This window comes from Triturus cristatus, chromosome 6 (assembly GCF_964204655.1).
Source record: "Triturus cristatus chromosome 6, aTriCri1.1, whole genome shotgun sequence".
NCBI classification, from domain to species: domain Eukaryota; kingdom Metazoa; phylum Chordata; class Amphibia; order Caudata; family Salamandridae; genus Triturus; species Triturus cristatus.
In genome coordinates, this window is record NC_140589.1 from 145,986,704 (window position 1) to 146,000,268 (window position 13,565).

Below are 13,565 nucleotides of genomic sequence, written 5' to 3' on the forward strand. Positions count from 1 at the left end.
TGAATTACGAGTCATGTAACCCACAAGCGTTTACTGGGATAGCCTCCAGGTGGTCAGGCCGAATGAACAGGTGGGCGCTGCAAGGAAGGAATGCAGCGGGCTAACGTCGCAGCAATGCTAACGCTGGATTAGAGATTAATGAGCCTGGCCGCAGATTTGGGTGGACCAGACCATTATTAGGGGATTGGTCAGTGGCTCGTCTGTGGGGTTTACAAGAATGAGTAGCTCTACGGTATCTGAGTGGAAAGAAGTATCGCATAGGCGGGGGGGCCAGATTTGTATTAAGGTGAGGTGAATCCACAGGAACGGGGGTATTCAGGGTGAAGGGGACTCACCGGCGCAGTCTGGACGTTGTGGAGCTGTTAGTAGTTCGTAGTGCACGTTTCAGGTTTCCTTGGTATCAGCCTGGTGGTCCTTGGTGGCCTTGGTGGCCTTGGCTGTCTGGGCTCTCTTGGGACCTCTGCAGGGTGCCCTTCAGCTGTGAGCCATCTGTTCAGTGGTTCAGGTTATGGTTGTGTCCACAGGGCGGCCATTTTATGGACCGGCGCTGTAGAACTCTGCAGTAGCTCAAAGACTGCTACCTGAGGTCCCCATAGTGACAGATTGAGGATCAGAGAGGGTCGAGGCTCTCGTGAGCCCACGTGTAGGGTGTCAACAAATTGCTTGCCATCCGTTTCCCGGAGCATAGGATGAGTTTGCTCTCCATTTTTGGATAAAAGTATTCGCGTTGTCCAGGTGCGGGGAGCGGTCCATGTCCGGAGCTGTCGGCACTCTCGCGGGTCCAGGATGGGGTGTCCTGGGATCGATTGAGGTCTGCAAGCCGCTGATCACCATTGAAGCGTCTGTTTGAATCCTGAGGGTGTCGCGGCGCCGATCCTTGTAACTTCTTCACTTGGTGGTGAGGTCGATCCAGGCTTGTCCAACTCTGGAAATAATTCGGTGAGTATTCTTTCTTCGTTGGAAGGGATGGTGGGGGGTACGCCCTTCAGTGGTGATCCCAGTGCCCGGGAGCTCTATTTCAATGCTCCCTGTGGCCATTTTTACTCATTCATTGTACAATCATTGGCTAATGTTCACTGCGAGTACAGCAGGATGCTCTTTCACAAGGAACGCATCCTCACTTGAATTGGTTTCCTTTAGTGCCGTGGACTACTGTGACAAAATATGATTCTTAAAACCAGACAATTCGTTTGGATTTATTCAATATATTTATATATTGTTGAGGGCCAAAAGATTCCCTTGCAGTAGAAAACAAATTGCATATAATCTTTCAGTTAACTTGTATACGTATAATAACATTTGGGAATGAGGTATGAATTTTATCACTAATTGATAGTAGTAAGGGTTCAAGAGACCTTTTTTCAGATTTAAGACCTTGTATTGCTGCACCAGTAATTATAGGTGTTGCAAGGCAGGATAGTTGAATTGCCCCTTTATCGTGGACTTATGCCAGACATTGGGGAATCTGTCAAAGCACCTGTCTGACTCTTTTTACAAGTCTCTTGGTCATAGTTCTGTTAAAGCTGCTCTTCTCCTATTGCCGCCTCTCCTTGTATCCTTTAAATGTGTTTGCTGTAGCTATTGTTTTTGATTCCTTAACTGTGAATTAGTAAGTTTGGCAGGGCTAAGTCGTGTGCAAGCCTCGGATAGTCTGTTCTCTTGGGTGGAGGGCTGGAAGGGTTGTGGATTACACCTGTTTTTATTTTTTTCGACAAATTCGACTATTGTGTTAGTTCACATGAGGTACTCCAGTTTTTTAGGTCTGGCCTAGGCAGCGCGCATACGCTACTCTAGGAGGACCTTTAGCCATCGGTCTAAACTTTTCAAGCACTGCACTCGTGCTTGTGGCGGCATCCACCTTGCGGGAGCGACAGCGGTGCGCCACAAGCTCGAGTGCAGTGCTGGAAAAGGGAAAACTGCTCTCCCAAGCCCGCGCGCACCACTCGCAGGGCGCCGCCTGCTGCTTTCATTGGCAGTTGGCCCTCAGACTGTACCCTTTCTTAGGATATCCTGAAGGACGCTCAACCGGGTGCTTATTGGCCGAGGGCTCCTGGAGAATGGACGCGCTCCTGCCACAGCATGTAGCTGCTGCCCCTGCCCGCCTTCGGTAAACTTTAGCGGCCAGCCGTGGGGTGCGAGCGATTGTCCGTCTCGGCCGAGCTGACCGTGGAGCCGGGATATCCTGCGTCTGTTGTAGCCCATATGGTCAAACACAAGCCTCGATGGCCTGTCTGAATGGGATATGTTGCGGTCAATAGACTTGCCCCCTCGGCTGAATGAATCGGACTGGACTTTGTCCCCACAGGAACTTTCTGAGGCGCATTTGCAGTGACGACCGGGTCGGCACATCAAGCGTCGCCCAAAGTGATTGCCATTTTGCTGTTCTAAAGCGCAGGATAGTCCGTCGATAGTTCTTGGGCGCTGCTTTCTCCTAACCCGCCCTCCGTACATACACACATCCTGCTTGCTTGAACAAGGAGTCCACTGTTCATACATGGTACGGGGCTGGCCTGCTCCATGTTCTCAAGTGGTCAGAGGTGCTCTTTACGTCTTTTCGGAAACTTCACATTTTCAACGGGAGTCCTACCGAAATGCCAATTTATAATATTTCCATGCGGGTCCTTTTTACGTATTTTTGTCTTTTCAAAGGGTAATCCGTTCCGGTCCTTCTCACCCAGGCAGTAGATTAGCAAAGCAGGAGTCCAGCAAAGTGGCAGCCCTTCAGCAGTGCAGCATTTGAATCTATGTATTAATTTTGTATCCAGAATGCACCGCACTGTAACACTTAAACGCTTTGTTCATTTTCGAATGCATAACCTCTTGACTTGCCTGTACAGCACCACAAGCATTGGCATAGCCAATAGGTCTCACCTTTGGAACCTTATAAGTATTTAGTTATGCAGTACAGTATCCTTGGTGCAACAACATCAACTGTTGCATGGCTAAACACTTATAAGGTCCCAAAGGCGAGAACTATTGGCTATGCCAATGCTTGTTTTGTGCAAGTTTGGGGCGTACCCAAGCATTGATTACACAGGCTGGGTAAAGAACAGGCAAACGCGTGGCAATAAACTGGTCGCTCACAGCCTTATCACAGATCAAGAGGAAAGACTGTAAATCACCAGGAGGAGATGAAAGAAACCAGGTGCCTCTCAAAGCAGCCATCGCTGGCTGCAACCGGGCTCTTTCCTCAGCCAACACAGAGCGCCGAACTCCGATGGAACAGGGTAAACATGGGAACTGGGAACTACCGGTATGTGAGTCTCAGATCTCTTTATTGAACATAGGGAGGGGAAACATCAGCCATAACCTCACAGGGAGGTTGCACCCATGAGCAGCGGAAGCAGTGTAAGAAAGGGACAGGCTTTCTCCAAGTGACTGGGAAACGAGTACTGTAGATTGGATATTTCCGTTGGTACCTTGATCAGACATTACTCCCAGAAGACCCACACACATTGAACTAGGAAGGTTGACATACAGTCACAGGTTGTAAGGGCACAAGATATTTTACTCCTAAGTGGTAACACTACCAGACCTGACACAGGTTAGGCGGCGTGGCTCAAGACCCAAAGCGTTACTGCAAACTACCATGAAGAGACGATAAACTGTACACTTATCAGACGGACTAGAATGGATGGTGTAATTAAGTCTGCTGGCTTGCTGAACTGCTCATTATCACAGATTTTAATCTCGATGGGTCCACTCTGCCTTCATCCTTCAGAGGTCGATAAAATTAATACCACTGAGATGGATAACAATACACGTGTAGCCTGCGCCAAAAAGCCCCAAGGGTTGATTTGTGCTCTTTACAAATGCATGTTTTGTAAGACCCACTCGTCTCTCCTCCCTTCAGGAAATACCTCTTTAAGAATAACACACGCCTTTGAAAACACACACACTTCAAACACACCCACACCAGTATGGTTCAGAAACAAATGCCTAATGGAGAACCTTCTCTAGAGAATCGCAAGTAGTCAAATGTTTTCAGGAAACGCACGGAGTAATAGCCAGCTGCTGTGTTATGCAGCTACCCAGTAGAGTAACATAGTATATGGTTTACAGAGTTAAATGTGAATAGTAGGCTAGTATGCTAGCTAAAGTTTTACACAAATATGCGGCAGCAATTAATCATTTTCCTTCAGATGCTGCAAGTCGGTGTGTGCCAAAATTTGTCGAGGTTACAAACAGGCAGTTATACACAGGGGTTAAAACAATTTAAATCTATTTGTGAAGTGTTGTGTTCAGTGGTGTAATCATTACGTCATCAATGATTCTGAGAGTACAGCAGTGTGATCGAACCGCGTTAAAAACTACCAGTTACCAGTTTTAATTGCTGCTACTAAGACAATCGGAGACTGGCAGGGGGAGCCCCATGGCGAGAGTTAGTGAGAGACAGACAGTAAGAGCGAAAGGGAGTGGACGAGAAACAGAGCGGAGAAGACAGACCGTGACAGCTAAAGACAATCGGAGACTGGCAGGGGGAGCCCCATGGCGAGAGGCAGGGGCAGACAGTAAGAGCGACAGCGTGGGTGGGAGACAAAGGGGGGAGGAGACAGGCAGTGCAAACAAAAGTAAGAGTCCGAGAGAGAAGTGAAGAGCGCACGAGATGCAGAAATCCAAAGCCTCAGAAGAGAAACGAAGGCGAGAAGAGAGTGAGAGACAGGCAGAGCCAAAGACCAAGAGTGCAAGAGACGACCACATAGTGCTGAAGAGTAAGAGACCTGGAAAAAGAAGGAAAGTGCAAGAGACTAATAAAGCATGGCAGAGGTCTAAACTGAGAATGAGACAGACGGGGCACATTACCCTGACGGAGAAAAGACAGATGGCGGCTGCGCGCGTGCACATGCACGCAGGCTTGCGGCTGGCAGCACTTTGAAAATCCCCTTACTAAAAGTCGAGCAACAGCGCATGCGCTGTTCTAGGCTCGACCTAAAAACGCGGTGGGATCCTCTGGTCCAGCGAGGGCTGCTTTGTAGTTTCTATTAAACAATATTCTTTGTTTTTCTTCCCTGATAAAAGAAACTTTCTGCCTGTGTACCATCTATTTTAAGCATTGTAAATTGTTTGTGTTTACAGCAGAGTTTGAACAAATAAACACACAGTTTGTGATGTGTATATTCGTTTGTAGATATATTTGTATAAACCAAACACGATAATGTTAAAGCCAGTGAATTTTCGCCGTTTTGCATTGGCCTACTGACAGACACGTGGTACATGATTGCTTGATGTATGACAAAAGGTGCAATGGCTGCTGTGCGCGTGGGTGCTCCGAACGGGTGCATCTGAAGTCCCATTAAAAAGCATAATTTCTGGACCAGGGTGTCCAAGTGATGCAAGGCGAAAGGGCAGGAAGACCAGAATAGTACAACAAGCATTTGCAATGCAATAGGTCTCGCATTTATAAGAGTATGAGCTATTGGCATTGTAAAATTACAATGCAGTTTATTTATGTTTTGGTTTTAAAACAAATAAAAGGCATTGTCATTTACAATGTCAGTAGCATAAACTCGCATAAAAGCAGTGTGCGGCGTGCAGCAGTGTGCGGCGTGCGGCCGAGTGTAATGCGGCCGAGTGTGGCGCGGTTTGTAAACACGAACATCATAGGAAGGGTGGGAGGGAATGAGCATATGGGGTGTGAGTTATAACGAAAGTTCTGGCAAACAGTCTGCTGCTTTCAAGCCAGATGCCAGCTTCGTGCTTGAATGCCTCACATGCACTGGCCATAAACCGCATTCCTAAGGTCTTGTGCCCCTTACTAAATCTCTCTGAATGCGTGAGGCGGTGCACACGCAGGAAGTAGCTGGTGGCAAATGGAATGCGCGTGGTTGTGCGCGTAACCGCCACCCGATCCGCCTGGGAAGCCTTTGGGAGCCTTTTTGGAAGCCCCTACATAAGTCTTGCTGGGCGATCGCTTACGCGATAGCCAGGCGAGACCTAAAAATTGTGAATAAATGGGGGATCCAGGCTTATAAAATAAGCAGTTATGAAAGGTGTTGTCACTAAAAACGATTCTTTCTGGATCCCACTCGGACATTTGAAAGAGATTGAGGTAGCGACGCTGGGCGTATCAGTGATTCCATTTTTAGAGCGGGTTGGAGCCCGCGATAACTGACCAGATTTGCCGCTTTACACCCCGTGTATCTCAGAACCAGGGGGGCTCTCCACGACCACTCTGCACGTTCCAAGCCTGCGAGGCACCTTGGTCAGCCGCTAGGGGCCAAAAGTTATGGAGGTAACAGGTTTACATCTTTTCCGAGGAGCTTTCGCCTGTTGCTTTTGAGTCGTGACGTTAGGAAGAGCAGATTGTGAGCGCTTTGAAGCATTTCCGTCTTTCTTTCTCTGTCCCTTGAGAGGCGCGCACAAGTCTTGATCATTTTTATTATTATGAACTCTTGGGCCGGCCTGTCAATGTACAGACCTGCTTAGTTAACATATTTTTAAGGAAGTGCAGGAAATTCAACCGGCGGACACTGGTGTGCACAACGCATTCCAAGCCGGTGTTGAAACGTGATTTAAAAAAAAAAAGGCTTTCTTTTAATCTCCAATAAGCCATGAAGCTCTAATGTCTTAACGTTTATAGGTAATTTATGATATATCTTAAATTAAAAATGTAGCCTAAGGCGCCATGAAATTAATGTTTTGGTTTATTTATCCTGTTGTAGTAATATGTACAAACAGGGTGATATTTTGTGTCACCCGTAAATGTCGACTTGATAAAAAAAGATGATGGATTGTCTTGTATAGGGTACAGCTTCAAAACACTTGTTTCGAGCCGTTTGTGTTTTTTAGTATATTAAGTAAATGAGCCATAGAGGAATAGAGTGATGTGCGCAAGGTCACAATGTTTAGTTGGAGGAAAAGTGTGTAGGACCGCGGACTCCTGCGCTGTGAGTTCTGTGATGGGCCTAAATCAGTTGCCCTGCACTTCTCAACGAAAGCTTAGCGCTTTTGGAGCGAAAGGTGGTTGGCCCATTGCATTTGAAGGTACAACTGCGGTCCTTTAACTACCATACGAGTATTAAGATTTACACTATCCCACCCTTAACATTTTTTTGTCATTGCATTATTTCAGGTAACCATAACGGTGCGATTTATTGGAAACTAGCAGGAATTTTTCAAAAATGTTTGTAGTGGCTGGAGCATTACAGCGGGCATTGCTGTTACTTACAGTGCTTAGAAATAGCTGCAGCGCTATACAAAACACATACTCCCTATCTGGTGCACGAACGTCGTGTAGATCAATAGATGTAAAGTCTGGTTAAGTAACAATAACCGAAGGAACGATGTGCTGAGAGGGGGTGAACTTGGGCAGCCTTAGAGGCCATGGCTGGCGTTTATGTAATAAAGACCCAAAGGGGTGAGTAGGAATTTGGTCATAATCACACAATTTGTCCTGCCGTCCCGTAGCCGGAATTACACTTCACGTCTCCAATTCGGCCGTCTGCTTTTGTCCACTGCATAACAATGCAGTTTGTCCTCTGACCACGCTATAGCTGCCTTTCTTAACAAGCATTGGCATAGCCAATAGGTCTCGCCTTTGGGATTTTATAAGTGTTTAGTTATCCAGCACAATATTCTTGGTGCAACAACAAGTGTTGCACGGCTAAACGCTTATAAGGTCCCAAAGGCGAGACGTATTGGCTATTCCAATGTTTTTTTCCTTTGTCTGATGGCTTGGGGAACAACCAAATTGCTCCATGGTTGGGCGATGGCCAGATTGCCATGACATCAGCAAATTAATAATCCAGGGGCACAGGACTTTTATGACTTTTCACCAGCATCCCTTGGTGGAGACTGCCTTCTGACTCATATACTGTTAAAGTTCCATGTAGTCTCCATAACTAGTGTTCCTTGCCTTCATGTGTGTGACATGGACTGTGTATGCTGCTCAAAATGGCTTTGCTTTTTGAAGGCAGAATTAGATCATGGTGGACATGTTTGCCTGTATATAATTCTATTGTTCTCACAACTGTTCTACTTGTCATGGGGGTGACAGCATAGGCCACTATTCTTTTTGTTGGTCTGGTTTGACCGGCCTTGTTATCAGCAAGAAAAGAGCTTTAGGAGCTTACTGGTGAGAGGGGCTTCTGTTCCTTACAAAAGATTGCCTTGAGGACAGTGTGCTTCTGCTTGTTTCGCGGTGTTTCCCTCTTGGGAATGGTTATGCTCAACACAGCAGCCTTTCGTATCTTTTTGTGACCGTCTTTTGATCAAGACTGTTGGCCTGATCTATGTATTACATACACAATGACAACTAGCACTAGGCCAGATGTATTGCAAGAATGCGTGTGTAAAGTCGATAGGGCTTTAAGGGTGGAGTGGTGTTAAACCTTATATACAGGTATTTTGTTAAATGTAATCTCAGATTACCATGGTAGAGAGGGGGTTTCAAAGTGGTGTTGGTTTCCACCCTGTGGCAAACCCTCTGGGTAAAAGATTTACACTATGAAAATCCTTGTTATGCTGCTTTTACAAGTGTATATTTTGCCTAGTTTAATTTTGTAAATATTAGAAATTACATGACTGTATACTGATAGTTGCCGTGTGGGATAACTTGTGTCGAATACTGGACTGAGTTGCTATGGTGACAAGCCAAAGGAAAAGGCTAATTGGGAAAAGGTATGTTAATTGACATTGTTCTAATTTTTTTATGGAAATATGAGAAATGTGAAATAATTTCAGGAGCACCTCCTAGGGTTTATTATTCTATACTGCATTGTGTGTATGGGTCCACAAACACATCAGTAGTTCTGATCAAAATGTCAACATCAATAGGTCTTGAGGCGTATGTCACATTTTTTGCAAGGCACTCTTGTGCAGTACTACTCTACTTTGTTAATTGCTTTCATTATTTCACCCAAGTTTCCAAACGTTCCTGAAAGAAAAAATCGAGTTCAGAATGATGCTTGTGGATATTATTTCTTTACCATTGTTGTAGCATTGCTGTCCTATGACTGCTTCAAACATGCTGTTTGTTTCTTGTCATTAGTGCGGGGATGTCGCCCCGGAAAGATCGTACAGATGACAGAAGCGGAGGTTCGTGGTCTGTGTATAAAATCTCGAGAGATTTTTCTCAGCCAACCAATTCTCCTTGAACTGGAAGCTCCTTTAAAAATTTGTGGTGAGTACATATCTGATCGAACACTTTGTTGCTTCAGTTTGCATGGTGAAGGTCATCCGTTTCAAAAGTGTACAGAGAACTTGAATGTGCTACTGTCTCCCAGATTTTACCCACCACATTTAACATTTTTATTGCGCTTGAAAATGGGGTTCAGCAGTACATTCCCATGAATAAAATTTTACAATGTGAATAGCACATTAGCAGCTGCCAAAGGGCATAGATCTGGCTCCTCCCCCCCCCCCCCCCCCTCCAATTCTTTACAAGTTGAGGCATTGCAGGAGCAGTGAAATAACAGTTTTCACATAGAACAAAGCGCTTCTAATATAGTGGTGTTTCGTTTTAATGTGTTTTAAGCAACATTCAAAAGTGTCCTATTAATGTTGATAGATTTTGACAAACAGCTACCTGCCAGTGATAGTATTTTTATTTGTTTATTACAGTTCTAATCGTTCCTTGATTCCATTGCCTCGCGTATCTTGTCAAATGAACCCTGTACCTCCGTAACAGAATCTTACAGATTGAGAGATCTCTATTCGATGCTCGTTGTATGTCTAATTATCCTAGTTTCCCAATTTAGCTCTCAACTGCATGTTACTTTTCCATTTAATTCTGCTAGGTTTATTTAAAAAATAAAAAAGCTCCCATTCACCACATGCGATAACCTTTTAAGGATTTTATTGTGATTGGCAAGTGGCATGGCGATTTACTACTTTACGTATGTTTGAACCCTGCGTTTGTAATAGTTTTGAAAATTCTGATACTGTTAGTGTACCCACTCTTAGTAAATATTGTGATCTGCTTAGTTTTCTCAAAGTTGGAAGCAGAACCAAATTTGTTTCCTTTGTGCGCGCTTATTTCCTATTTAATTAAACTTCACATTGGTGATATAGCAGGACTATATAGGCAGCAGTGAAACCACACACTTAAATGCGTTAGTCAATCTTGATATCCACTTTAAAGTTGGGGATTTTAGAAAATGTACTCCATTTCAAATAGATTAAAGCACTTCTTATTTTCTAGTTAATAGCTCTTTTAATATGTATCTAGATTTGTGCTACAGGAGTACCAGTAGCAATCCCTTGGCTTCATTAAGGCCAGCACTAATTGTGTGAATCTTTTCGTAGTAATTTGCGGCTAGTGCCTATGAAGGTTCCTGCTGCCATTGCAGGAATGTGGAATTTAATAAAATATCTACTGGTCCATGGGGCAGGTTGCTTCAAAAATCTACTTGTCCTGTATCAATATCCACTTGTCCCTTTGCCATGTGGCACGGCAACAAATTATGGCCGCAATCTCATTATATGAGAGCTCTGATATAGCCTCTCTGATTATGCCAGGGCTCAAACCGTAGTAGTGTTTGAATACTTGCAATCCCCTTATATTGCCACGTTTCAGCAGATCTACATACGAAGGCTGAAGGTAGTGGTAAGCGATAGTTCCAGGGTTAGAATGCCCTTTTGAGTCCGTGCAAACCTACTAACTTGCATGTTTTAAGGGTTTTCAACAACTCTTCTCTAATCTTTTCCCATACTGAGAAATGTTGAAAATTTACTCCTGACAATGACAGACGTAAACCTCTACCAGAGTTGGCAGGAAAGTAAACTTGCAAACACTAAAATTTTTGCATGAGCAAATCTGCACATGCACGTTTACTCATGCTAAAATGTAGTTCACAAGTATTTTCTAGGAGTACTATTTCTTATCCTAATTCTGTACATTCTTGGAAATCCACGAAAGCCGTATAGCTGCTCTTCATGCAAGAACATATACCATGGGTGCACTTTTGAGACTTTCTTTAATAATTGGGCCCCTAATTTTGGTCTGGCATTGGACCATAAACTTTTGCGTTTATAAAAATGATGTCTCTATATATCAGCTGGGTTCACTGTGTGATCGCATTCTGCTCTTTCACAAGGAGCATATCTGCATACAAAGTAGGTTTGTTCAGTGCCAGTAACTACTGTGGCAGTGTGTTTTTGAGATCAAAAACAATTTTTGCTTTTGCCAATGTTTTATAATTATCTGGGCCCAGCAGCTCCCACACCAATAAGGTTTTATAAAAAAAGTGCCAAAACAATTCACTCATTGACAATACTAAAAAGCTGACCACCAATTTCAGACACTGCTTGTTTATTTTTGTTTCCCATAATCTTGTTTAAACTGGTTACACTGATTTTCCTTTATGAATATTTTGGGCAAATACCAGCATGCACCAACATGTTACTAAATGATGTTGCAAAGAAATGGTACCCGAAATTTCACAGTAGTTTAGCGAAATATTTTTTTTCCTGCTTTCTTTTTTATGAACATTTTGTTTTGGAAGCAAAAAATCAATCTTGCTTTCAAACTTCTGCAAATATTTGCATCCAATTGGAGAGCATCCTGGGAGCATTATGCATAGCCTCATATTGCTAAACTTTGAAAATGTGTGTACATGTTTTTATACTGGAACCACAGTCTGTAGTGTAGTCAGATCACATTTACTTAGAGAGCTTACCCAAATAATAAAGGCTTTGCATTAATGAACCATAAATACAAGTTTGAACAGCAGTTACATATGGAAAAAAAATGTTACCTTAACTGCAGACAGTGCCCTTCCCTGATCCATAATGTGGTACTGCAAACTGGCAGTCAAAGGATTTTTGCTGCAGGGGGTTGGGCCTACTTGTCCAAAGGACAAAATACACATAAACTTGTTGCCCTTGACCCCAAACAATACGTCCAGGGCGTCGGGCTATAGGAATTCTACATCCCTGGTTCACCAACCCTTGCTGGGTAGCATACCAAAGATGCACATGCTACATTTACTAACACCGAAATTTCATAAGAAAATACTGCCATTCTTGTGGATGTGAATCCTTTTCCCACTGCAGTTGGAATGGCACCGGTTAGTGTGCTATGTTGGACAGGGGTGTGGAATTTAATAAAATATCTACTTGTTAATGGGATAGCTCGTAACAAAATCCACTTGCCCTGTTGGTGCCATGTAGTACGATGGCAAATTATGGCAGCAATCTCATATAGGAGCTCTGATAATGGCCTCTCTGATTATGCCAGAGCTCAGACCATAGTAGTGTGTGAATACTGGCAATTCACTTACTTTGCCACCTTTCTGCCGATCTACATGCTGGGGCTGGAGGTAGCGGTAAGCAATAGTTACTTATGGTTAGAATGCCCTTTTGAGTCTGTGCAAACCTACTGGCATGTTGTATGGGTTTTCATCAGCTCGTCTCTAATACTTTACCATACAGAGAGGCTGGAAATTTGCTCCCGACAGGGGCAGAAGTAAAACATCTTCCAGGGTTAGGGGAGAAAAGGGGTTGGTGGGAAATTGAACTTGTTACTGCTCAACAGATTTTTCGCATGAGCAAATCTACACATGCATATTTGTTCAGACTAAAATGCAGTTCACCAATATTTTCTTTGACTGCTTTCCTGGCCCACTACTGTAAATTCTTGTGAATTTTTGAAAGCCGTAAATCTGCACTAATGCAAGGACATACTCCGTGGCTGCACTTTTGTGACTTTCTTTAAGATTAGAGCTCCTATTTAGGTCTGGCGTTAACTAAGACTGTTTGCTTTCATTAATGTTTCCCTCTCCCTGGTTGGTCTCACTGTCAGAGACCATATTCTGCTCTTTCACACGCAGCACATCCGTATGCAAATTAGTTTTGATCAGTGCCAGGAACTACTACTACTACATCAATAAAGTTGTGCAAAAATCATGTCAAAACAAAACGCGCATTGACAAAACCAAAGGCAGACTGTCCTACCTATTGGCTTTGCCAATGCTTATTTGTCATGTTTCCTATAATTCTGTTGAGATTGGTTGCACTGATTTTCAATTATAAATATTTCTTGAAAATATTAGCATGCATCAGCATATTTTACCAAACTATGCATCAAAGAAATGGGACATAAAATTTCACAATAGTTTAGTCAAATGTTTTTTGTTTCTAGTTGCATTTTCTTATGAAGTTTTTTTATTTTGAAAGCAAAGCATCCTCAAACTTGCTTTCGAGCTTTTGCATATATTTGTATCGAAGTCATTATACGTAGCCTCCTACTGTTAAACTTTGCAAACCTGCGTACACGTTTTTATACTGGAACCACTGACTAGTGCTGTCTGAACTCACATTTCCTTAGAGTGCTCACCCTAATAATAAAGGCTTCCGGGTAATGAACCATAAATACAAGCAATGGACTCAAATATTACCTTAACTGCTGACCATGCGCTTCCCTGATTCATAATGTTGGTAATGTAATCGGGCAGCCAGAGGGTTTGTGCTGTTGAGGGTTGAACCTACTTGTCCCAAGGACAAAATAAACATGAAAACCTTTTGTCCTTGACCCTAAACAATATGCCCGGGGCGTCGGGCTATAAGAATTCCACACCTCTCTGCCATAATTAAATTCAGAATCGTCCGGGTTAGTTAGCTACAGC

The 13,565-nt window shown here is 43.6% G+C and overlaps 1 protein-coding gene across 1 annotated transcript in view; it reads left to right on the forward strand.

Moving 5' to 3' along the window:
• PPP1CB (protein phosphatase 1 catalytic subunit beta) overlaps nt 1-13,565 on the forward strand; it is a 355,283-nt gene that overhangs the window by 129,747 nt on the left and 211,971 nt on the right. The window contains exon 2 of the mRNA XM_085610370.1: nt 8,990-9,121. Coding sequence (XP_085466496.1) covers nt 8,990-9,121 — 132 coding nt within the window. The remainder of the gene's footprint in view (nt 1-8,989; nt 9,122-13,565) is intronic.